Genomic DNA, 25,465 nt, shown 5'->3' with positions numbered 1-25,465 from the left:
CAGCCTTAGGCCGGATAGTCCCCCTGCCTGCACTTTGTTGCCTTCCTGGCCTGTCTGCCTGCCTAGGCGCCTCGGTCTTCCTGTCTGTCTGCCTTGGCCTGCCTGTCTGAAACTGGTTTAGACTAACTGCGTGCTTGCCAGCTGCGTTGGCTTGCTGAGCTCGTATTCTGAGCTGGCTGGCTTGCTAGCAAGGCTGGTTCTGTTGCTGCAAGGCAGGGCAGGGCAGACCGGGCCAGGCAGACAGAGAGCCAGGCCTCGAGAGAGGCCTGGCTGAGCTGACTGAGCAAGGCTGGTATGGCTGCAATGGCGGACTGCAAGGGCTGATATGCTCTGGCTTGTCAGCCTGACTTTCTACACTGGCTGACTGGCGGAGCTGGCTGGCTGCGTTGGCTGACTGGGCGGGCTTGCTGGCTAGCTGGCTTGCTGGGCTCCCTGAGGGAAGCTTTGGGATGGATCTCTAGGGGCATCGGCTTGTGTTGAGCCTTCCAACGGCGTCTACCTTGATCTTCATCCTAAGAAAGACAGACAGAAAAAGAAAGACACACACAAAGTCAACTATGCAGTTTCCACATGAGGAAGGCAGGCAGGAAGGCAGGCAGGCACGCAGGCAGGCAGGCACAAGCTGCCTGCGTGCTTGCTTCGCCCTCCAGTTGCTGCTCCAGTTATTTGTTTTCCCTCAAACCCATCCTCAATGTGTTGGGTGAGGTTGAGCTCTGTCCAGCACAGGACGGGACGGAAACCAGCTTGGTCTTTAGTCAGCTTGGTGTCTGAGTGGTATGAGGCGTTGGAGTAGCAGCCTCTCTTGTAGGTGATGCAGAGGAGGGAAATGGGTCGGTAGCTCTTTGAGGATGATGGGTCTTTGCCAGGTTTGGGGATTGCAACCACTTTGGCCTTTCTCCAGACAGAAGGGATGGTTTTCTGTGCCATGCATGTGTTCAGCATCCCCACGAGCCAGGTCTTTGCGTTAGGTTCCAGGTGCTGTATAATTTCTGCCAGTATGTCATCAATCCCTGCTGCTTTTCCGGGTTTCGAGTTCTTCTAGGTCGAATGGTTTGGTTTGAGGGCTGGCTGATTGTGGTTGGTCTGATACCACTGTGCGATGGTATTCTCCTGTGGGTCGGCGGCGGTGTTGGTTACGACTGTTGGCCACCAGTTGTGATGCAACAGAGTTTGCTGTGACCGTTGTGAATTATGGGTGGCTCCCTGAGGTCCTTGATCGCCATTGGGTCCAACAGTGGTCATTGAAGCGTGCACACACACATGCACACATGCACCTACACACGCACAGGCGCACATGCGTATGCACACCTGGACCTTTAAATGAACAACAACACAAAAACTAAGGCACTGGTGTCGGACTTCTGGTTTACCGGAACGGGGTTCAACTCCCTGCAGTGCCCTGCTCAATGTGTTGTATTTCATTCATTGGTCCATGGTCTCAGGTCATTGAGCGGCGCGCTATAGTGCGCGATTATTCATCATTGTTGAGGATTTTTTAAAGGTGAAAATCAAGGAAAAGGAAAAGGCTATAGTCCATGGTCACGGACCGCATACTGGTCAAGGTCATTTATACTGGTGAAGATCATTTACTAGTCTTATAAAGGTCATTTATACTGGTCAAGGTCATTTACTAGTCTCATGAAGGTCATGTATACTGGTCACAGTCATATACTGGTCATGGTCATTTCTACTGGTGAAGGTCATTTATACTGGTCAAGGTCATTTGTACTTGTCAAGGTCATTTATACTGGTCAAGGTCATTTACTAGTCTTATTGAAGGTAATTTATACTGCTCAAGGTCATTGATATTGGTCAAGGTCATTAAGTGGCACGCTATAGTGCACGATTCTTCATCATTGTTGAGGATTTGAAAAAAGGTTAAATCGCAGAAAAGCAAAAGGCTAAAGTCCATTGTCACGGAGGGCATACTATAGTATGTTGTTTTTCTATTTTTGGTGGTGTGTGGGCTCCATCCAATAACTACACTGTGACCGTTGTGAATTATGGGTGGTGTGGTCTTTGCCAAGACGGTGGATTGTGGCCCATGCCTTCCTGCTGTTATTTGTCATGTTGGTGTTCTCTATATCTTTTCGTCCTGGGCATGACGTTAAACTGTTCCGTTCGAGAGGACCGGCGACCCTCGAATGTAAACAGCCACGAAAGGAAACTATGTGTGTGTGAGGTGTTCTATCATTTCATTCCAGTACTACTACTTTGGGTAGTGGCTGGACGTTTGTGTAGATATTGAAAAGGAGGGGGCGAGCAGGCCACCTTGTGGTAGGCCGTTCTTTTGGGCTTTCCATTTACTCCTCTGGTCATTTAACTGGACATAGAAGCGCCTGTTGTTGAGGAGGCTTTTCCTGACCATTGTGCGGTGTTGGACAGTGTCGTAGGCAGCAGAGAGATCTCTGAATGCTGCTCCAGTTATTTGTTTTCCCTCAAACCCATCCTCAATGTGTTGGGTGAGGTTGAGCTCTGTCCAGCACAGGACGGGACGGAAACCAGCTTGGTCTTTAGTCAGCTTGGTGTCTATGAGTGGTATGAGGCGTTGGAGTAGCAGCCTCTCTTGTAGGTGATGCAGAGGAGGGAAATGGGTCGGTAGCTCTTTGGGGGTGATGGGTCTTTGCCAGGTTTGGGGATTGCAACCACTTTGGCCTTTCTCCAGACAGAAGGGATGGTTTTCTGTGCCATGCATTTATTCAGTATCCCCACGAGCCAGGTCTTTGCGTTAGGTCCCAGGTGCTGTATCATTTCTGCCAGTATGTCATCAATCCCTGCTGCTTTTCCGGGTTTCAACTTTCCCATTGCAGTTTCGAGTTCTTCTAGGTCGAAGGGTTTGGTTTGAGGGCTGGCTGATTGAGGTTGGTCTGATACCACTGTGTGATGGTATTCTCCTGTGGGTCGGTGGCGGTGTTGGTCACAACTGGTGGCCAACAGTCGTAACCAACACCGCCACCGACCCACATAGAATACCATCGCACAGTGGTATCAGACCAACCACATTCAGCCAGTCCTCAAACCAAACCCTTCGACCTAGAAGAACTTGAAACTGCAATGGGAAAGTTGAAACCCGGAAAAGCAGCAGGGATTGATGACATGCTGGAAGAAATGATACAGCACCTGGGACCTAGCGCAAAGACCTGGCTTGTGGGGATGCTGAACACGTGCATGGCACAGAAAACCATCCCTTCTGTCTGGAGAAAGGCCAAAGTGGTTGCAATCCCTAAACCTGGCAAAGACCCATTATCCCCGAAGAGCTACCGACCCATTTCCTTCCTCTGCATCACCTACAAGCTCTATGAGAGGCACTAACATTTCTGAACAGACTATATTTACATCAATATGTCTGGGTCCCCACATACTCACTCAGGGTTGACGTGTCACACCTGCAGTGATGGGAGGGGCACCAAAATGTGGTGTTTTGATTGGTTGATGGGGGCACTCCCTTAGTATAAAAGTGTATGTTTTGTGTACACATGACCTGATGAAGATCAAATAGATCGAAACGTTGTCAGTATTTCAATACAGAACGTTTTTTTTACACCTGTGATGTGCGGGCTCCATCCAATACCTACACCAGTTGTGATGCAACAGAGTTTGCTGTGACCGTTGTGAATTATGGGTGGTGTGGTCTTTGCCAAGACGGTGGATTGTGGCTCATGCCTTCCTGCTGTTATTTGTCATGTTGGTGTTCTCTATATCTTTTCGTCCTGGGCATGACGTTAAACTGTTCCGTTCGAGAGGACCGGCGACCCTCGAATGTAAACAGCCACGAAAGGAAACTATGTATGTGTGAGGTGTTCTATCATTTAATTCCAGACTTTCCTTCGTTCATTCCCAACTTCACTGTCTATCTCCTGTGTTCTCCATTCATCTTGAGCGATACACAGTTGTCTGATGTGCGGGGGGAGGTGCCGGCTAGTGCATAAAGGCACGGGACAGGTGTTGTCTTGACGCATCCCGTGTTGATGCGACAGGTGTCATTTAGGGCTGTGTCGACCAATTTGGTGTGACGTGATCGGCTCCAGCTTGAGCAGGCATACTCTGCTGTAGAGAAAGACAGGGCCATGGCAGTTGCACGGATTGTTTGTGGGTCTGCGCCCCTCTTGGAGTTCACTAGTTTTCACAGGATGTTATTGTGGGTGTTGACCGTGGCTTTTGTGTTCTCCAGGTGTTTTTTGAAGAAGAGGGTCCTGTCCAGTGTAACTCCAAGATACATGGGGTGGGTATGGTTGGAGAGTTTGTGACCATCCCAAGTGACGCTCAGTTCTTTTTTTGCGTCTCGGTTCCTCAGGTGGAAGCTGCATAGTTGGGTTTGTGTCTTTGTGAAAACCGTGTCTTTCTTTTTCTGTCTTTCTTTCTTAGGACGGAGATCAAGGTAGACGCCGTTGGAAGGCTCAACACAAGCCGATGCCCCTAGAGATCCATCCCAAAGCTTCCCTCAGGGAGCTCAGCAAGCCAGCTAGCCAGCAAGCCTGCCCAGTCAGCTCCGCCAGTCAGCTCCGCCAGTCAGCCAGTGTAGAAAGTCAGGCTGCCAAGCCAGAGCATATCAGCCCTTGCAGTCAGCCACTGCAGCCATACTAGCCTTGCTCAGTCAGCTCAGCCAGGCCTCTCTCGAGGCCTGGCTCTCTGTCTGCCTGGCCCAGTCTGCTCCGCCCTGCCTTGCAGCAACAGAACCAGCCTTTCTGGCAAGCCAGCCAGCTCAGAATGCGAGCTGAGCAAGCCAGAGGTTGGGTGAGGTTGAGCTCTGTCCAGCACAGGAGCGGCCGGGACGGAAACCAGCTTGGTCTTTAGTCAGCTTGGTGTCTATGAGTGGCATGAGGCGTTGGAGTAGCAGCCTCTCTTGTAGGTGATGCAGAGGAGGGAAATGGGTCGGTAGCTCTTTGGGGATGATGGGTCTTTGCCAGGTTTGGGGATTGCAACCACTTTGGCCTTTCTCCAGACAGAAGGGATGGTTTTCTGTGCCATGCATTTATTCAGTATCCCCACGAGCCAGGTCTTTGCGTTAGGTCCCAGGTGCTCAACTTTCCCATTGCAGTTTCGAGTTCTTCTAGGTCGAAGGGTTTGGTTTGAGGGCTGGCTGATTGTGGTTGGTCTGATACCACTGTGCGATGGTATTCTCCTGTGGGTCGGCGGCGGTGTTGGTTATGACTGTTGGCCACCAGTTGTGACGCAACAGAGTTCGCTGTGATCGTTGTGAATTATGGGTGGCTCCCTGAGGTCCTTGATCCCCATGGGGTCCAACAGTGGTCATTGAAGCGTGCACACACGCACGCACACACACATGCACCTACACACGCACGGGCGCACATGTGCATGCACACGCTAACCAAATGTAACTCTGAGAGTGTAACACATGTAACCAAATGGACCCTTACAGCTCTAACTCTGAGAGTATATATGGTGGCCGACGGGCACGTACAGGATTAGTGTAACCAAATGGACCATTTGGTCCATGTCTGTAAGTCTGAGAGTGTAACACATGTAACCAAATGGACCCTTACAGGTCTGTCATTCTGAGAGTGTAACACATGTAACCAAATAGACCCTTACAGGTCTTTAACTCTGAGAGTGTAACACATGTAACCAAATTGACCCTTACAGGTCCAACACTGGTTATCGAAGCATGTACACACGCACGCACGTGTAACCAAATGGATCCTTACAGATCCAACACTGTTTTTTGTTAATCATCGAATGAAATGTGGGAGGTCGGCAAAAGAGAAAGTTTAAAAAATCAAAGCAAAGGTAATTCGAAAATGTTATTTTTGTGCTTTTGTGTTTCTCTTCTTTATACATTACTTTACTGTTTGAAATGTAAAATTTACATTTCAACGAAAGGACCTGTAAAGGACAACACAAAACCTAAGGCACTGGTGTCGTACTTCTGGTTTACCGGAACGGGGTTCAACTCCCTGCAGTGCCCTGCTCAATGTGTTGTATTTACATGGTTCATTGAACGGGGTTCAACTCCCTGCAGTGCCCTGCTCAATGTGTTGTATTTACATGGTTCATTGAACGGGGTTCAACTCCCTGCAGTGCCCTGCTCAATGTGTTGTATTTACATGGTTCATTGGTCCATGGTCTCAGAGGTCATTAGAGCGGCGCGCTATAGTGCGCGATTCTTCATCATTGTTGAGGATTTTAAAAAAGGTGAAAATCGCGGAAAAGTGAAGGGCTATAGTCTATGGTGTCGGACTGCATACTGGTCAAGGTAATTTATACTGGTCAAGGTAATTTACACTGATCAAGGTCATTTATACTGGTCAAGGTCATTTATACTGATCAAGGTCATTTATACTGGTGAAGGTCATTTATACTGATCAAGGTCATTTATACTGGTGAAGGTCATTTATACATGTCAAGGTCATTAATCCATGGTCTCGGAGGTCATACAAAATAGTATGTCGTTTTTTTTCGATTTCGGAGGATTTGAAGAAAAAAAAGGTGAAAATCGCGGAAAAGAGAAAGGCTATAGTCCATGGTCACGGACCGCATACTGGTCAAGGTCATTTATACTGGTCAAGGTCATTTATACTGGTCAAGGTCATATATACTGGTGAAGGTCATATATACTGGTGAAGGTCATTTACTAATCTTATGAAGGTCATTTATACTGCTCAAGGTCAGTGATTGATTGATTGATTGTCGAATTACAGTACATTTCAAGCACAAACTCAATACTAAAAAGTTCCAGCATGTGTCTCCACAGTAAGCTGAATAACAAAGTGTGAATGTAGTTTCTAGGTGAAAGTGATTTTTAAATTTCCCCATTGACATGAATGGGAAAAGGCAAAAATTCACATTCAAGTATTTGTTCCTCGGAGACTGTAATCACTATAGTTACAAAACTTTTAGGGATAATTCAACATTATACCTAAAATTATTTAACCCTAAAATGTTATCGGTCGGCCTCATGGTGGCGCTATAACAGCCCACTTTACCTTTTGGCTTATAACTCTTGAACCGTAGGTCGTAAAACCAAAAATATTTTTTCCCTGGATTCCTTGGGTCATGACGCATCTCCCCATATAGGCCACGCCCATTTCCGCCATGATAGATTTTCCGCCATTTTGAATTTTGTCCAAAACACACTTTTTGCTTTTCCTCCTACAGATTTTGTCCAAATCTCACAGAATTCGGCACACGTGATCTCTGGACCCATCCAATTAAAACTGAACTGCAGAATTTTGAAAGTGCGTATCGTTCGGCCGTAATCGTCTTCCGAAGTTAGTAGGAGGGGCCTATATCACAAAAAATGCCATAAATCACGAACGGAATGTCCAATCCATCCCAAATTTGAATCACATGTCCGGGGTGGTTCAATCAACCAAGTTCTAAAAGCAATTCCATTTTCATCCATAGGGGGCGCCGCAAATGCGAGAAATGTAACCGTTTGTCGCAAAAACATGAATTTCGGGGGTTAAATCCCCTCCGAATTACTTACGCATGATCTAAGGCGTGACTTGAAATTGTAATTGGCTGGCAATACTAGTGGGAGGGGCATATGTAAGCCACTGCGGCAACCACACTCTGCAATTTTTTTAAATTGCGAATTTTCTAGTTTCAGTTGTTCTAGAAAGAAAGAAAGGTCTGTAAAAATCCAATCTTAATTACTTTCTCTCAAAATTCTATTCAGATACTTTCTCTTGTAAATTTGTTCTCCAGCCTCTGTCATGTCCATAGACTGTAAAAAATATGGACAAAGCGTTCCCCGGGTCTAACATGAACGTAAAATGAAGCCTGTAATAATATGCTAATTCCTGATGTAAGTCGCCATCTTTGGTACCAGCTGGCCATTGGCTGGCTCCGTTTTGTATACCAGCTGGTCATTGGCTGCCCAGACAACGAGGCGGGACTTCCCCCCTTCTTCTCCGTTGGTTTTTATTTTGACTCGAGTGGGTGGGGAATCCCGATCATAGACTGTAACGGTAGCCACGCCCCTCAGAACATACGCGACTTTATGGTCATTTTTTTAATTAATGGGACCATAATTTTCCAAAAAGAATATTATGACATTAGAAATGAGACTTTAAACTAGTGACTGGAAGAAGAAAGTATTCATGACCATGTTTATTAAGGTAATACAGTCTAGGTGAAGTTGGGCCAAAATACATGGGCCTCTATGGAGCTATGGGGCTTTTTGGGTCCAGTCCAGCGCCACAACAGGCCATTATATGAACTACCGATTTCAAATGAGGCTTCACGAAATATCTGGCTGACTGCCCCCCTGGTCATGTCTGTCTGTCTTGGTCTGTCTCTTCATACCAGCCACTCCCACATTCCATTCTCTCTCATCCCATCTACAGTAGCCCCAGTATCACACATGTCTCCACCAGAGACATACAGTAAGACGCCTCATTGGCCAGTGGGGTCTCACATCAACACCACGCCGACATTATGCAGGGCAGCTTATTGTTCCACTGCAAGACCCTTCCCTCTTGGCAAAACATTAGCCTACAGGCTCACAACGCATCACTGACGTGTCATTTTCACCGAATGTTCGCATATTATATGCCCAGGATAGGGATGATAGGGTTAATAACAAATTCTGCTTTGCCATCTGCTTTTGGGTCCTCATCTCTGACACACACTGTTACAGTGTGACATGTTGCACATGTCACACTGTTACAGTGTGACATGTTGCACATGTCAATGCTGAAACCTTACAATATTTGTTAAATTACCCAAAGAGTTACTTGAAACCTGTTTGAAGCTAAAGATTACCCGACATTAACCTTTGATGAGGCTTCACAGAGCACTTTGGTTTGCTGAGGTGGTGTCATCATGACTCATGAAGCCACCACAGGAAACCACTCTCTGTATCTGTCAAAGGCCACCAGGCCACATCCTGCATCCTGCGGTCGCACTGATTCTGCCCTTCAACCCCACTTTTCTACTCCACACAGATAAAGCCAGATGGTTTGAGTTTTATTTGTTTATTTGGGAGGGAGGGACAACATGTATTAATGAAGAACACATATAATGAGGGACGTATCTGTGACTTCCAAGATGGGGGGGCATGATTTTTGTACCGACCCACACTGCCACTGCAAATGGTCTTGTCAAAATGCAAAAATGTGTCATTCTAAAATTGAATCCTGTTCATACATATAAGCCTTCGTTCACTGGTAAAGGGGACAGTTGCTTGCATTACCAGCTGCCGATTAAACAGTCCAAGTTTCCAAGAATTATGTGAATTCTTCATTTTGGTGGATTCCTCCATTGAGGTCAAATAATGCAATCATGTCACATACCACTGTGGAGTATGTGGTTACTCAGAGTCACAAGTCAAGCTATTACTACATGAGCCTCCACACATGTGATCTAAGACACACTGCATGGTGGCGGGTGTAATTCACTGCTGCAATTCTATTTCCTCTCATATTCTTTACATAGGCCTACCAGAGATGGTACATTATATATTTGTGTCAATGAGCTTGGCTGAATGAGCGCTAACCTCTTGCCTCTGTATTTCATCATGTTTCCATGAGCAAGAGATCTGCTTGACGATCTGCTTGACCACAAGCCACTCCCCTGTGTGTGTGTGTGTGTGTGTGTGTGTGTGTGTGTGTGTGTGTGTGTGTGTGTGTGTGTGTGTGTGTGTGTGTGTGTGTGTGTGTGTGTGTGTGTGTGTGTGTGTGTGTGTGTGTGTGTGTGTGTGTGTGTGTGTGTGTGTGCGTGCGTGCGTGTGTGCGCGTGCGTGCGTGTATGCTTGCACATACAGTGTCATCTAAAGGGCATTGAATTTATTGTCCTCATGGTCATACGGCCACCATTTTAATCATCAAATCCATACTCTGTAGAGCCAGTATTCATATTATTGGTGAGCAGAGACAAACAGAGAGGGGGGGGGGGGGGGGGGCAGCACACTTCTGGTGCTGCACAGAAGTGGCTCCCAAGAAAAGACATCCTTTGCACCCTCTGCAAACAAGGCGAGCTGCACTTTCTAACTTTCTAACTACTGTCAACTGTAGGCCTACCAACAGTTTCTTTGTTTTGTGATGTTGAAAAAGGGGGGAAAAGGTGACACTATATTTGCAAAGTATTTACGTCCCCACTAAATAAAATAAATAATATATATAATATATAAATAATAAAATAAAATACAAAATAAATAAAAATACTGTACCAAGAAATCTGAGATCACACATACATACTTCTCACAGATTACAAACACACCAAAATAAATTTAAAGCATAAATAACGAGAAACTCTCAGATCTGCTGGGGGAAGTACGGCAATGTACAAACACAGCTCAGCACCAAGATTTACGAGCTGTCACAGGAAAATGACATTCAATGAAATACAAACGCTATAACGGTCATGTGTATTCCTCCACTATCTGTACTGTACTGCTCTCAGAACAGACATATAACTACTGCACAAACAAACAGTAGATAACTGCTGCCATTTAAACATATTTATATTAAGGTACCTTTGTTTATATATTTTTTCCAGCAGCAAAACCTGATGAAGGTCAGTTGAGCGGAATGTTTTTCCTTAAATAAATCTTTGTAAGTGAAGACGGTGTGCGAGTCTGCGAGACCACTCTGACATTACTCTGACAACATTACAAATACATGGGTTTTGCATAAACGGGTGGGGCGTTAAATCCCGGCTTGCATCGTTGCTGACTTGACGTGTCCCTCAAGTAGTCTAGGTTCTAGGTTCAAGGTTCAAGGTTCAAGTTTATTTAGTGTCCCCGAAGGGCAAATTGGGTTGCAGCATAGACAGTACATTAAACAATGAAACAGTACAAACTAGAAAAAGTGCCCTTCTGGGCACAGGTCTCCACCAGGATACCATCAGGCTGTTGAAAACTGTCAAGTGGCATTTCTTCCTCAGCCTAGTGGGAATATGCGTGCACAGTTTCATCGCAAACGGACGCTGCGGTGAGGAGTTGTGGCGATTTGTACAAAGCGGGCTACTCCTGAAAACTGTAGGAGCCAATCGTGGCCAATCAGGATGGAATATGAGAAATCAAACAAACCTGTCTTGATCACATGACTATGGAGATCATGTGTACCGATTTGCGTGAAATTTGGATAAAATCTGAAGGAGTAATAATAGAAAATGTGTTTTACATATGTCGGCCTCCTGGTAGCGCTATAAAGAGCAGATGTGAAAAATTCCAGGCAAAGGTTTTTCCTTGGCCTCTAGGGAGTTGGCATACAAAGTTATCCACAGATCCGTGCAGTTAGAGGTAAAAACACTTTTGGGCCAGTTATAGCGCCACCTTGAGGCTGAGTTGAAATTGTTCATGTGGCATTTCGTCCTCGGCCTAGTGGGAATGTGGGTGCACAATTTCACGGAAATCACGCGATGTGTTCATGATTTGCAGCATTTTGTTTGAAACTGAGCACTCCTGTGAACCTTGGAAGCCAATCTTAACCAATCAGGATGGAGTCTGAGAAATCTGAAAGACCGTTTCGTTGAATGGCTCTAGAGAGACTGTGTACCAATTTGCGTGATGTTTGGACAAAATCTGTAGGTGTACTGTGCAAAAACTTGTTTTGCACAAAGCGGCCTCCTGGTGGCGCTATAACAGGCTGTTCTGGAAAGTTTGGGGCAGAGGTTCATCGTTGGCATCCAGGGAGTGTGTGTGCAAAATTTGGCATCGACCGGGTTAACAGTGGCCGAGATTAGCTGCTCACGGACACACACACACACAGACGGACGGACACACGGACACACACACGGACGGACGGACACACGGACGGACGGAGTGCAAAACATACTCTCCCCCCATGCCTTCGGCCTGGTGGAGACAATAAACAAACAGTTCACATAGCAGATACCAGAGTACAAAGGTGCACATAACCATTAAAGTACAGGCGTTAAAGTGCTATGCGATAGGTCATAAAAAGTGCATGTGCATAGACATAGGTACGAAATAATACAGTGAAAAGTGCATATCATAAGGTTAACTCCCGGATGGGAGAAGGATGTACTCTCCGTGTAGTGGGTGAGCAGCATATGAGCAGCATCAGATCGGAAACACAGGGCTTTGTTAAGTACCTGTTTCTTAAAGATCTGGTCTAGGCCGTTCATTTGTGAGCCAATAATTTTCCCTAGGGAATTCTTGTCTAGTAACTTTGATTTTGTACAAAATGTCTTACTTTTATGTTTTTATTTCCGAGAGACGGAGAGTCGGAGACAGAAAAGGGAGAGAGAAATCACCTGGGAATGGGATGGTAAACATACAGTACCAGCCTATGGTACTGTAGATGAGACAGCTAATTAAATGGATGGATCAGGACAGAAGAAAGAGAGGGGAGGGCTGACAAGACATGAAACGGTTTGGGTACAGAAGAGAACAGCTGAGAGTATAATACTGTGAGACAGGGATGGAGTGGTTAAAGCAGTGTACAAATAGAGGGAAAGAGTGGTTAAAGCAGCGTAAAAATAGAGGGAAAGAGAGGGAGTGAGATTGACAATGAGCTAAAAGAGGAGTTGATTTTTGTTTCCGACTAATATGACAGATTGACAGTTGTGCAGGTGGTGTACGTTGGACCTACACCTACAGTATCATCATCATTTTTCGACTGCGGTCGAGATCATGGATTTCACAATGCCACGCCAGACTTTCCGGTCCTTCGTTGCCATCCCCAGTTTCTGCTTACCGATGCATGTGTCCCTAGCGATGACATCAGGGAATGACGGTTTTCTACCTCTGGTCTGCTTTGAGGCAGGACTCCAGAGAAGAAGGGAAGATATATAACCTCATTGTCAGCTCTTGACTAGTGGCTACAGTATAATGTGTTTGTGTACAAGCCTCTCTGTATGCATACTACAGGTATATTTGTGCATATGTGCATGCATGTGTGGGTAAATATGAGTGTCAGTGTACTGTATGTGTGTCTGTGTACATACTGTACACAGTTTTTTTTATTTTTTATAATGTTTTATTGGGTTTTTTCCATTTAAAAAAAAATACAAGACATACAAGGAACATAGTACACAAAAAGAAAACAGAACAAAACGCAAAACAAAACAAAAAAAACATCAACACCATCCAAGACAAAACAAAACAATAACACAGTATAGTTTTTAATGGGGAGAATAGTACCTAAATTAACCCAGGTCACAGCCAACTTCCACTTGTCTAATGTGAAATTCATCATCAGATAGTCAACTGAACGCTTATGAATGTGGGACAACTTTCTTAATGCATTCAAATCCGACATACAAGCACATTTTATGTCAGTGTTGCCTTTCATGCAACACATTTCTACAGGGAACTTTTTTAATAATGTTAAATCTATGCCACTGCTTTTGATATCCCCCTTCTGGTCATTCATTTCTATCACTGTCTGATGGTGTCCCTATTTTTGGTCAAAAAAATCTATAATTTTCATATATTCAAAACGTTTTTTCCGAAATGTTAATTTATTTCAAGCAAAGAATAGCACATTGACAGATTTATTGGCTTACAAGGTGTCGGGCAACCAACGCATTGTGAGCTTGTAGATTAGGTATTTTTGCTATTTTTAAGTATATGGCTTAAGTGATTAAGAAAATGTGTACTCCCCCCCCCCCCTGTGTTTTTTTTTCAAACCCTGCTCATATTCACAACAACGCCTATCTCCCCATACCGACACAGGAAACATCTGCTGCTGTTAAATGAGACCACACAGGATCATGAGGAAAAGAGAGGGATGAAAATAGAGGTGTGGAGAGAGCAGGAGAGACTGATGGATGGAGAAAGATGAAGACGTGAAGAGATAACAGAGGGATTTGCAGATAGAACCAGAGGAAGAGAGAGAGAGACAGAGGACAAAGGACAGAGGAGAGATGGGAAAAGGGTGAAGATAGCTTTATGTGTTAATTGAAATTCCATGGAAGGTGTGAACTTACAGTGAGGGGATGTCAGTAGAACATTGAAAGCGAATCACACCTATGTAAACAGACACAATCTCTGCTCTCCAGGTCTCAGTGCATGTGATTCACACTGTATATACTTTTTCTATAAAGACCATGTGAAACCATGCTGGATTAATGTGTGCATTGTCACTCACAGCCACAGATTTTTGCAGCTAACCATCAAGACAAAACATGGCAGATTCATGTAATGATAACAATATACTTATGCATTGTTGTGGCCACAGACTCACCTATATAACTCCATAACTCCTGTTGCTGTATTTTTGTCTATTCCTTATTTGATAACTTGTGAACTGTGATCACATATTGTCCGGATTTCCACCAGTGCCACTTCTGACACACCACCAAAGCCACATGTTATATAAAATCAAATCAAATGTATTTCAATTTATTTATAAAGCACATTTAAAACAACTTAAGTGGGACATACAACTCAGAGGCACAAATAGACAATCAGTAGGCTAATAAAAGTGAAATAAACCGTAAAACATCTAACTATGCAGTGGGATTTGAATGCTAATGGTCTTGAGCATGGACTTCAATGATTCAACGGAAGGAGCAGATCTGATAGGGAGGGGAACGCTGTCGTGATCCTGTAACAGCAAAGGGCGGTCACCCCTGGATATATGATTGCCTCCCTTGAATATGATTTGCCATCATGCCATCACCATGTCTATAGCTCCAGCTGTGATACAGTATGTCTTCCCTGTCATTATGACAGGCGGTCATAGTCTGTGTGATAGATGGTGTTGAACACATCGATATGTTATCGTAATGTTTGATTGGGGGGATTTGTCCTGGAGATCAACAAAACACTATCCCTCTCTATTGAACAGGGGTGTGTTTACATTCCATATCCGTCATGAAGCAAATACGCAATCCTTTTTTTCTGTTGTTATTGGTGTTGACTGATTTCACTTTACCACAAGAGTTCCAGAATCCAGGTTCTGCCCCTGAACAGCTGAAGGAAGCCTTGAAGGAAGTCTTTCTGTGCGTCTCCATCTGTCTGTCTGTCCCTGCTGTCTTATTATCTGCTTATTTTGTCTTCCTGTCTCCCTACCCTGCCCTGTCTGTGTCCCTCTTGTTCCACTGATTTACCGCTACTGTATAGGCAATATTTTTCATCTGGACAGCCAGGTTCACTTGAAACTACGGTGGGGTCATCTGCCCACCTATTTATATCTCCTACCCTGTCCCTGGAACTGTCTCCTTCCCTTCAACTCTCTCTCTCTCTCTCTGTCTGTCTGTCTGTCTGTCTGTCTGTCTGTCTGCACGCACGCACGCACGCACGCACGCACGCACGCACACACACACACGCACACACACACACACACACACACACACACACACACACACACGTGTGCACACACACAGCACGTCAGGTTCCTGCAGTTTCTCTGGAAAAGAGAAATGACAACAGGACACATGTTGTATGATAGGATATGTCCCATCGCATTGTCCCACCAGGAAGTTAATGCAAGATACAGTACATGCAAGAGGTATACTTTGGAGCTACAAAACATTAAACAGCTACCGTTTGTTATACAAAATAGGATATATTTAGGATTAGAAGAACTACTTGAACCCTAGCTCTGGTCCATAGCTCTAATGCGTTGCATTTAGAGTTATGTTACTCTCAACTTCCGCCGCTCGCATGAATGCAGACCAGCCTCTCGTCTTTAGCGTAAATAAAAAGAACGTTTTCGCTACTCACCAAAACAAAGGCGGGTTGATGATGTTCTGTTCTTTAGCTACATAGAAATGTCTATTTGTATGTCTCTAAATGTTTTGATGAATTGAACAATGTGGACCCTGTTGTAAACAAGTGTAATGCTTAATTGGGTCGTCCACTCACAGTTAACAGTCTTTGTATTGAGTTTGTGCTTGAAATGTACTGTAAATTCTGCAATCTGTTAATAAATATTTCAATCAATAAAAAAAAAGGTTGTGTCATTAGAAAGCCTACTTTCCATAGTGGACACACTCTGAGCTCCCCCACCAGCATTGAACGGTATCTGTTATTAGATGCGCCTGCCCAGTCCACACCAATGTAACTATAGTTACTTAATGTTACTTTTCAACACTGGTTGTATACCGGTAGTTGCAGTTGCATGGTGTTGGACTGGCCTGAACCCACAAGTTAGTTTTTTAGTTTTTAAGTTATCACTGTCGTCTATAGTGTCTATATCCTCCTAATTATTTTACAGCACTTTAAAAAAATCTCTATCCATCTATCTATCTATCTATCTATCTATCTATCTATCTATCTATCTATCTATCTATCTATCTATCTATCTATCTATCTATCTATCTATCTATCTATCTATCTATCTATCTATCTATCACTCACTCACTCACTCACTCACTCACTCACTCACTCACTCACACACACACACACACACACACACACACACACACACACACACACACACACACACACACACACACACACACACACACACAATCCCTCACACACACAGTCACACACACACACACACACACACACACACACACACACACACACACACACACACACACACACACACACACACACACCCTCACACCCTCACACACACACACACACACACACACACACACACACACACACACACACACACACACACACACACACACACACACACACACACACACACACACACACACACACACACACAGACACACACACACACACACACACGCGCGCGCGCGCAGGCTTTTGTTAAATGTTATGTTTGTGGCTGTTAAGTCATAATTTAAGCACGTTATTAATGTTATTGTAAAGCACTTGTGACTTTTAGCCGGAGAGCATTTGTCCTGTCCTGTGACGTGAAACCGTTAACATGGCACTTTACCGGTCTGCTCGTGCACAGTCATTAAATTAAATTAAAAAGCTGTGAATGCGCGTCTCAGTGGTACACGTACATCGGTGATCCGTTGAATACTGTGACTCTAGAGGTCGCTGTTATAAGACTTTAGACTTGGTTGTGTTTCAGAGGGTGTAACTCATAATGTAACTGTGTAAAGCAAAAGGCGTGGGAAACTGTGACGCGTTTACTGCGTTAGGTCAGGTTACCGGTACTTACAAATTCATGGCGTAAAAAAACCCCTTTCCATGTAATACAAAATATAGAATTGTTTTTCTGTGTTAATGTGATATATAGGCCTATTTTGCTTATTTTAAGCACATCATGAATAGTCATGCTAATAATAACGGTACATAACGTAACATAAAGCAATATAATATTATATGGACATGATCAAGTAGTCGGTACGTAACGTACGTAATGAATTATATATAATGATTATATCATTATTAATTCGGTAAGTAACCAATTTCGGTGTGATCTGCGGACGGGACGGGAGTGCGACACAGCGGCGCGAGGCGATGGGAACGCGGAAACACACTCACTCACACAACAGTAGAGAGAGAGAGGGGAGCGGACTGGAGCTACAGCACAGGAGAAGCAGCTCCACTCAGGGAGCGGTGGTGACAGACAAACGCACACATACCCACCGACACGGTACCGCTCGGAAGAAAAAGCCCAACCTACGGCTCTCGAGCGCGTTTTTAATGCCGCCTGGCCTTTTCTTGGACGTACAGAACCTTTTATTCTAGTGGAATCGTCTCTGGAGGGTGAGAGCCGCCGGGGGGGATTCCTCTTTTTTCTCAACACCGAGGCGAAAATCATTGAGGATTTTCCAGCATGTCAGCGGGGAGCAGGGAGGAGGAGAGGCGGAAACTCGCCGACATCATTAACCACTGGAACGCCAACCGGCTCGACCTGTTCGAGATCAGCCAGCCCACGGAGGTACGTGAGACCCGCGGACTGCACCGAGAGGTGCAGGCCGCGCCCCTGCTGCTGCGGCTGCGGCACACCGGACCCGGTCGGCCGGGGGGAACCGGGGCTTCTGCTCCCCTGCCCTAGCCCCAGTCAGAGTGGCTGGCGGCCGGCCGGGCCCCGGTGGCTGGCTGTCTATGGTCCGGGCCAAGCCGGCCGGCTGGCTGGCTTGACGCTCTGTGTAACTGCGTTGTAAAGAATGATGTTTTAAACCGAGAAGCACGGCCATAACTTGACGGCTAGTTGAACTAGTAACTAACCTATGGTCGACTCGCTAGCCCGGGTTAGCTAGCTCCATTACTCCATACCTGTAGAGCAGGGAGAAATAGACAGTAGGAATTGCAGTATTAGCCGGGGGAAATGACATAACCCCAGGACCATAGTTTATTTGGGAAACAATACAAACTAATGTCCAGTAGTTGTTGTATAATATGCAGGGCGGGCTAATAGGAGGGTTTCCCCAGTTGTCCATGATGCTACTCCAGGTATAACTGGACGGGATAGCAAGCAGCAGGCTGGAAGAGCAAGTGCAGTGCATCGTACATACAATGGCTGACCAACACCACCACCGCGGCTCATTCAACGTTAGCTCGGAGCTAAAGCACTAGCAGTCAGTCAGTTAGCTCCTACTAAAGGCTGACTGTAAATGTACCACAAATACACCGCTGTGATAAACGAAATTTCAGTGTCCCTGCGAGTGAAAAATCTTATCTCCACCCATGTTGTTGGTTCGTGTTGTTGTCAGACTGGACACTGGACAGATCGGTTTGGGAGCAGGGCCTGGCCTGGGGAACTAGTCAGGGTCCGTGCGTTGTGTTATAACATGACTGAAGTTGTTAACTAGAACGAGTAGTGAGTCAGTGGCTCGTTAAAAAAAGATTCTTATAGCTTATGGAAGCAGGCGTTCATTGCGACTATGTTCCAAATTCCAATCCACAATTTCGTTCGGAATGCTCAATGCTCCCTTCGCCATTTTCACCCTGGTGTGTTGTTGTAACAGGTGCATTCCGTCCGTGATTGATGGCGGAGATTTATGAGTACGTGGTGGTGGAAATGCTTCATGCTGTGTGTGTGTGTGTGTTGTACTGTTGTCTTCCTCTCCACTGTCTCCAGTCAACAGCAGTGTTTTTAGGCGGGCCCTCTCTCTGCCTGGACCCTACCCCCACCCCTTCTCCTTGGCCAGGGATGGAGTACTCTCAGGGGCGGGGGTGAAGGGGGGCTCAAGGCGTAGTGAAGGAGACCCCTGTCCACCCTCTCCCGTGATGGGGGTCCCCGACTCCCTGTCCCTCCTCCTTGAGCCGATTAATCCCTCAGGCTTGGAGCCGGCCAACCAACCGCCAGTCTCTTGTTTTGTGCGCCATTAAAAACAAAACAAAAGGTCCTTCATTTTGTCCTGTAGTGTCCAGTCCACAAGTCTCAACTCCTTTTCTTATGAGAAAGGAGCGTTCGTCCACCTCAGTTATTTATCCATCCGTTTTTACATGGTAAAATAAAGCACCAGGCATTATTTTCACGATCCTAGCCAACCAGCACCACACCCCATGCACATTAGTATGTCAGCTGGTGGACCCCAGCCCCCTGACACATGTTGTGTGTCAGTGTCTGTTCAGCTGAAATGCGTCAAGTGTCATGGTGGCTGTGAGGTTGAATGTTGATGGTGCTCGATTTGGATTTGCTTTTCCAAATACATTATACAACCGTGATTTATGGTGACGTCGTAAACGCTTGCCGTTGCTGTCTGCTTTTTGTATTTGGGAGTGTGGGGGGTTATTAGTGCGATTAGATTAGCCATGGATGGCTAATTAGACAGAGGAACAGGTTTTCAACTTTTTTTAATCTGGCGAACCAAACAAGAGTCTATTAAGACCCTGCTGGGATCTAGTCTAATTACAACGCGGGCTTGGGGTTCTCTGGCCATGTGGGCATCCCACCACAAACAAGGCCTTGTGATCAAATGAATGTCCATGTTGGTTTTGTTAAACACTTTTGTTACACTTTTACAATTTGAACCCAATAGTACATAGAAACTCAGGTCCACTTAAAAGGACAGCTATACAAACAAATAAAATAATAATAATATGCGACAAATATACATATAACATAATGTTGAAGCTAGTGAAGCTTTGGCCATGTTAAAAATGGCCAAAAAAAGAATTTGAAATTTTGAATATTATACTGCCCCCACTGCACATATTACTGTATACATAGTATAGCATTATACTATACTATACTATAGCAATATTACACAAGAGGGTGTTCTTTATTGTCATTAATGCATGCCTGTGATGCTGCAGAAAGGCAGCACAGAAGTTACAGAAATAAAAAACGTTACAAAAAAGTGATTTGTTTTGAAGCTACTCTACTTGCACACGTACACAGTGCTGCTGACCAAAGGTGTTTTTTTTATTTCCCCTCCTTTTCCCCGTTTAGATTTAGTTTCAGAAACCGACAGGGAGGGAAGGAGATTAAACTTTTAGAAATGAGCACCAGCAGCATTTTTCTCTCTATAGTTCTTCATTGATCCATCGTTGTTGGGTCAGCCAGACAGAGGGAGAACTCCCTGATGGTCAGATCCCAAAAATACAAGGGGCCTGGCTGCAGAGCATGGCACTGGACTAGTCCGTCTGTGGTCCCTCAGTTATGCTTGTCATTTCAAACACTACAACTGACTTCTGCTCTTATGGCCAACATTGGCCATTTTACAAGACCACATCACTCATGTTTGTGGTCTCCTGTGTGATTGTATTGGTTCACATAAATCTACATCCTTTATTTTCTGCTGGTTCCCACTTCCTTTCTTCTCAGCTCTTAGATTCCCATTGTGACTGGGTTACTTGACTTTGGTAATCTCTGTCGAATTACAATAGTTACCACATGAATGATCACTCCTGGGAGATGACACAATAATGCAAATACCTTTGTGATTCATGTATGTACCTGCAAGTTACTGGCAAAGTAAGTTAGTGAACAAAGCTGATCCTCAGTCCATGCAGATTAGTTTGGTAATTCCAAACAATAAATTAATTATTGCAAGAGCATTGGCTTCTTATATTTCAACATTCTAACATTTCAGGAAGAGAGAGGTTATAGTTTCTATTAACTTGCAATCCCAATTGATGATGTCATTGGTAGGCACTAGGCAGGCTGCTGACTAGTCCATAGCCCAGCAATGCGATGCAGAATGATGGAGATAGTGCCATATTATAATAATCAAGGTTCAGGGTTGTACTTTGTTGTTACATCTTGTGTACAGGTACATAAGAGTAAAATTGAACAACTGTGAGGACCAATTATATGACGATAAGGTTGAAAAGTGCTACGTTCTATTATTATATACAGTACATGCAATGGTGCAACCGTCATTTGGTTTTGTCAATTTGTAGTTGTTGCATGCCATTATCCTGTCATGTTTTGACAATGTAAGCCTATTTAGATTTTTCAGGTAGCCGAGGAAACGTGCACTCTTCCCAGATCAGTGGTGTGAAATGTAGTGGTGCAGACTGGACACAGTGAAATGTAATGGTCATTGCATTTGGTTGGCTTAGCTTAGCCTATAAGAGCAGACTGGACACAGCATTCTTTCCCCCCCCTCGGTCTCAGGAAGCAGGAAGCAGACAGGAAGTGTGTGCTCTGTGGAGATAGTGGGTTTCCTGCAGGGCGAGGTGGAGAGACAGAGATCAACCACAAATCTTTCCACAAATCACAATAAATAAATGTAATTCTTTTGCATTGCGTGCACAATGCATTATTTGGTGGTAATGTTTCAGATTTTCTTTTAGAACAGTTTGTTTCAACATGATTCCTTATCAGATTTGTTTTCATAATTTTTCCCACCAGCTCTTAATAATGGATGCCCTTGGTCCAAGTTGTACAGTATGTGGCCTGATTCGACCCTTCACTACTTTTATTAGTTATTAATTTAAAACCCATTTTGGGCGGGAACCCATTTTGGTGTTAGCATTATGTCTTTAGCTATTGAAAAATAGCAGATCTACAAGCTCGTGGCGCTTGTAGATCTGCTATTTTTGAAAAATCAAAGAACGACTGAAAAACATAGCTTTTTCAGAAAACTGTCAGGATGGAGATAAAGACATTTTTAGAATCTGATCTCAGGTCAAAATAGGTTAAAGGAGGTAGGGGGATTCCACTCCCAATTAGTCTTTTTTTCATGAATTACTAGAAAGCAGAGAGTACAAAAAAAAAAAAGAAAAGGCATTTGATTTGACATCAAATGACCATTGACCGTCACCTGGTTCACTGTAAATGAGACTGTGTCCAGACTGTGTGTGTGTGTATGACACTGCTGTATGGACACAAGGACAATGAAGAGCCAGGTTCACAGATCTGCTGGCCTCAGCCCGTATAGCACAACAATGCCATGATGTCATGGGACGCAGCCATGTGTTTGTGTGCCTGTGTGAGAGTTGGAGTGAGACAGACTAGCTGGCATGTATACATTTGTCTTTGTTTGCATCTGTGTTTGTGTCCCCCCCCCTTACTCTTTTTCTCTGTCTGTCTCTCTGTCACAGACCGATCACGTCATGTGGTCGGAACTCGGCATGGCTGTGTCACCATGGTAATGCAGTGGCGGTGGCTATATGTGTCTGCTCAGCTGAAACGCCGCCTGACACCAACACACTTCCCACCACACACACCAGACATGCCACACGCGTGTACACCGCGAAAATGACCAGCTTCTAAGAAAGAAGGGCGTACAATTGTAGTCCCTGCTTAATTATTATAATTAGGATTTATTTAAAGCATCTTAAGTACATTCATTCGCGGTGCAAGCTGCTCATCAGAAGTAATCAACATCTATCCTAATAAGCAGCTTGGTGTATGTAAACCTGTATCTAATAGTGTTTGAAATTGTGCTTAATTGTTTGCAAGGCCCTTAACGCCGCATATTTGTGTTGTTTATTCTGACCGGGATTTTCGTGGTATCCGAGTGAGAAAGACACACACACGCACGCACACACGCAGCGTACATTTTGAACGAAGGCAGACAGCGATGTGTCTTTGGGCCACTGACCGTGTTTTGTACCTAAGGGTAGAGAGAGGTAGGTAAACTATAGGGAGAGCGAGCGTTCCGTCACTGCTCACCACAGTTCTTGGCACGCTCGCTGTGTTTGGTCAGTACTAGTGGAAGACCCGCGAAAGCTGGGGTGAAAACGCAGAGGACCGTGAAGACGGTGACGTATCACGTCATCAAAGCACAGGTGTATGAAGAACCCATGATGCACAAAGTTGTGCGCTCCATGGACACAAGCACAAATACATTTGCATTGTGGGAATGGATTTCTCTTAAATGTAATAATATAGTGGTTCCCATAAAGTGGGTTCCGTGTACCCCCAGGGGTCCTTGAGGGAGTTCCAGGGGGTCCCCAGCTAAATGATAATTAGGAACCAAATGGGCCCTTATGGGTATGTAACTCGGAGCTAAATTAATATTGATTTTACAATATAAATTGGGGGTCCCAGAGATATAAATGCTATTAAATGGGGGTTAGTAGAGACTATAATATGCATGTCAAACTGGGGGTCCTTGAAATTAAACGGGTTGAGAATCATTGCTAGAGCCGTACATCTTATGGGGGTCCCTGCTGTATGTTTTTGGGTCTGTTGGTCAATTTTGGGGGTCCTTGACCTTGACATGAAAAGGTTTGGGAACCACTGTAAATGCCAGGCAGGAACCTGCGGTATAAATTCTGGCAGATTGATTTCATCTTCAAACTTGGAGGATGCACGGAATCTCTGAGTGTACTGTATATATGCGGGCAGCCGGGCAGGGCTGTAGGCATTGACTTCCATAGTTATATAAATGTGTTCTGTGTCACGTCTCAAGGCTGTGTGTGTACTGTACTGTAGTGTATGTATGTATATGTGCATCAGAGCTCCCTTGTTGTTCATTAACCCATTCTGGCTGGGAACCCCTTTTGGTGTTTTGGTGCTTTCTTTGCGTTAAGAAGCAGGGCAAAGATCACGACCATTGGTTTTGTCAGTTGCTGCTTGCCTGGCAGAGTTTTGACCTGTATTTCTCACATTCACGCTCGCTCGCTCACTCAGAGCTATTGAACGTTACGAGACATGAATCGATCTCATCTTCAGCAGATGCAGAGCACTGTTCTGTGAGCATAGTCGCAATGTCGGAGTCCTCCATAGTAACTAGGTTGTGTTGTGTGTGCTTTTGAGTTAATAATGTATAAAATTGACTCAAGTCGTATGATTGAAAAGTTGTTGGCTGCCTGCTCAAACATTTTCCACTGCTATCAAATGAGGAAAAAATACGAGATTGGGCCTCCATTATGAGTATGATTGAGTTTGTGAAAAGTGTGTGTGTGAGTGTGGAGAGTTGTGTAATGTGCCTGGTCGTGTACGATAGCATTTCTCTCAATTCCGGCGTGCCAGCTGGCTGTTTGAGCTATTTCCATGTCAAAGGTACCTGTAGTTCTCTGCTCCTCAAACAATTCTTTCATATCAAGCTCTATCGCTCTCTCGTTCTCTCTCTCTCTCTCTCTCTCACTCACTCACTCACTCACTCACTCACTCACTCACTCACTCACTCACTCACTCACTCACTCACTCACTCACTCACACATTCATTCTCTCTGTTCTGGCCTCTCCTATCTGTCCATTTTCTTTATCCCTTCCCCTCTCTCTCTATATTTCTAAAACAAGCAATGTATTATGTGTGCTCAGCAGAGCAGCCGATGCTCTCGGCTGTGAACGTGTGTGAGCGTCCTGTCAGACTCTGTTAATCCCCTCAGAGGCCCTGACCCTTCGCCTTCTCACAACCCTCCCCCCTACCGAGTCTGACCCCATGATAGGGTCCTGCGCCTGTCATTTACATGGTCCCCCGGTACATGTGAAATTGCACGCTGCGATTCATGAATTTGAGGCTTTTGCCAATCCTGCAAACTTTGGAAGAGAATGTTAGCCAATTAGGATGGAATATGAAAAATTGGACAGATCCGGCTATAACAGGCCGTTCTGGAAAATATGGGGCATCCAGGGAGAGAGTGTGCAAAGTTTGGCATCGACCGGGTTAACGGTGCCGGAGATTAGCTGTTAACGGATGGACGGACGGAGGGCAAAACATACTCTCCGTCTCCCCATGCCTTCGGCCTGGTTGGAAACCTGGTTGGAAACCCATTCATATTGAAAATGGAGTGTTCTTTTTCTTTGAGTTCACCTCCCGCTCTCGGATGTACCGAGGTTAGGGGGAGGGGGCCAGGGGGGGATGATTTACGATTCTGTCCAAAATCAGACCAGTGGTGTCTTTGTCATTACAGTACACAGGTCACCACAGCGTTCCAGTAGGATTTTTCACGTGCACGCAGCAGCACAGGTACGGATGTGCACGCTAGAACGCGTGTCCCCTTGGATTCATGAGCCAAGTAAATGGGAACCCGGTCCCAAAAGGATTTCTTTGAGTGTGCAAATGCATCCTCACATCTCAATGGTAAGCCGTAAGCAACACAGCATTCTGGCTTCAGTAGGGCTGCTGCCAGTATCCTATCTGCACACTGAACATCAACAATGCCTCAGCCACCATCGGAGCACAAGAGGCAGAGAGAGGGTAATAGCCGTTGAAAGCAAACTTTTAGTTTCAGCTCGGTACAAAGACTAAAACTAAGTTAAAAACGATTTTCCTATTAAAACATGTTTCCTACTACGTTTCCTACCCAGCGTAAACCTAAGTAAAATGAATATTAATCACATGCATTATATAGGCGTGT

General features: G+C 45.0%; 1 protein-coding gene across 1 annotated transcript in view; it reads left to right on the top strand.

Moving 5' to 3' along the window:
• The first annotated feature begins 17,330 nt into the window (after positions 1-17,330).
• afdna (afadin, adherens junction formation factor a) overlaps positions 17,331-25,465 on the top strand; it is a 169,380-nt gene continuing 161,245 nt past the window's right edge. The window contains exon 1 of the mRNA XM_083789691.1: positions 17,331-17,696. Within this exon, the coding sequence (XP_083645817.1) occupies positions 17,592-17,696 (105 nt within the window). The 5' untranslated portion in view covers positions 17,331-17,591. The remainder of the gene's footprint in view (positions 17,697-25,465) is intronic.

Source organism: Protomyctophum parallelum (assembly GCF_964188405.1).
Source record: "Protomyctophum parallelum genome assembly, chromosome: 19".
NCBI lineage: Eukaryota > Metazoa > Chordata > Actinopteri > Myctophiformes > Myctophidae > Protomyctophum > Protomyctophum parallelum.
The sequence above is the reverse complement of the archived record's forward strand: the minus strand, read 5'-3'. Positions and strand labels throughout refer to the sequence as shown.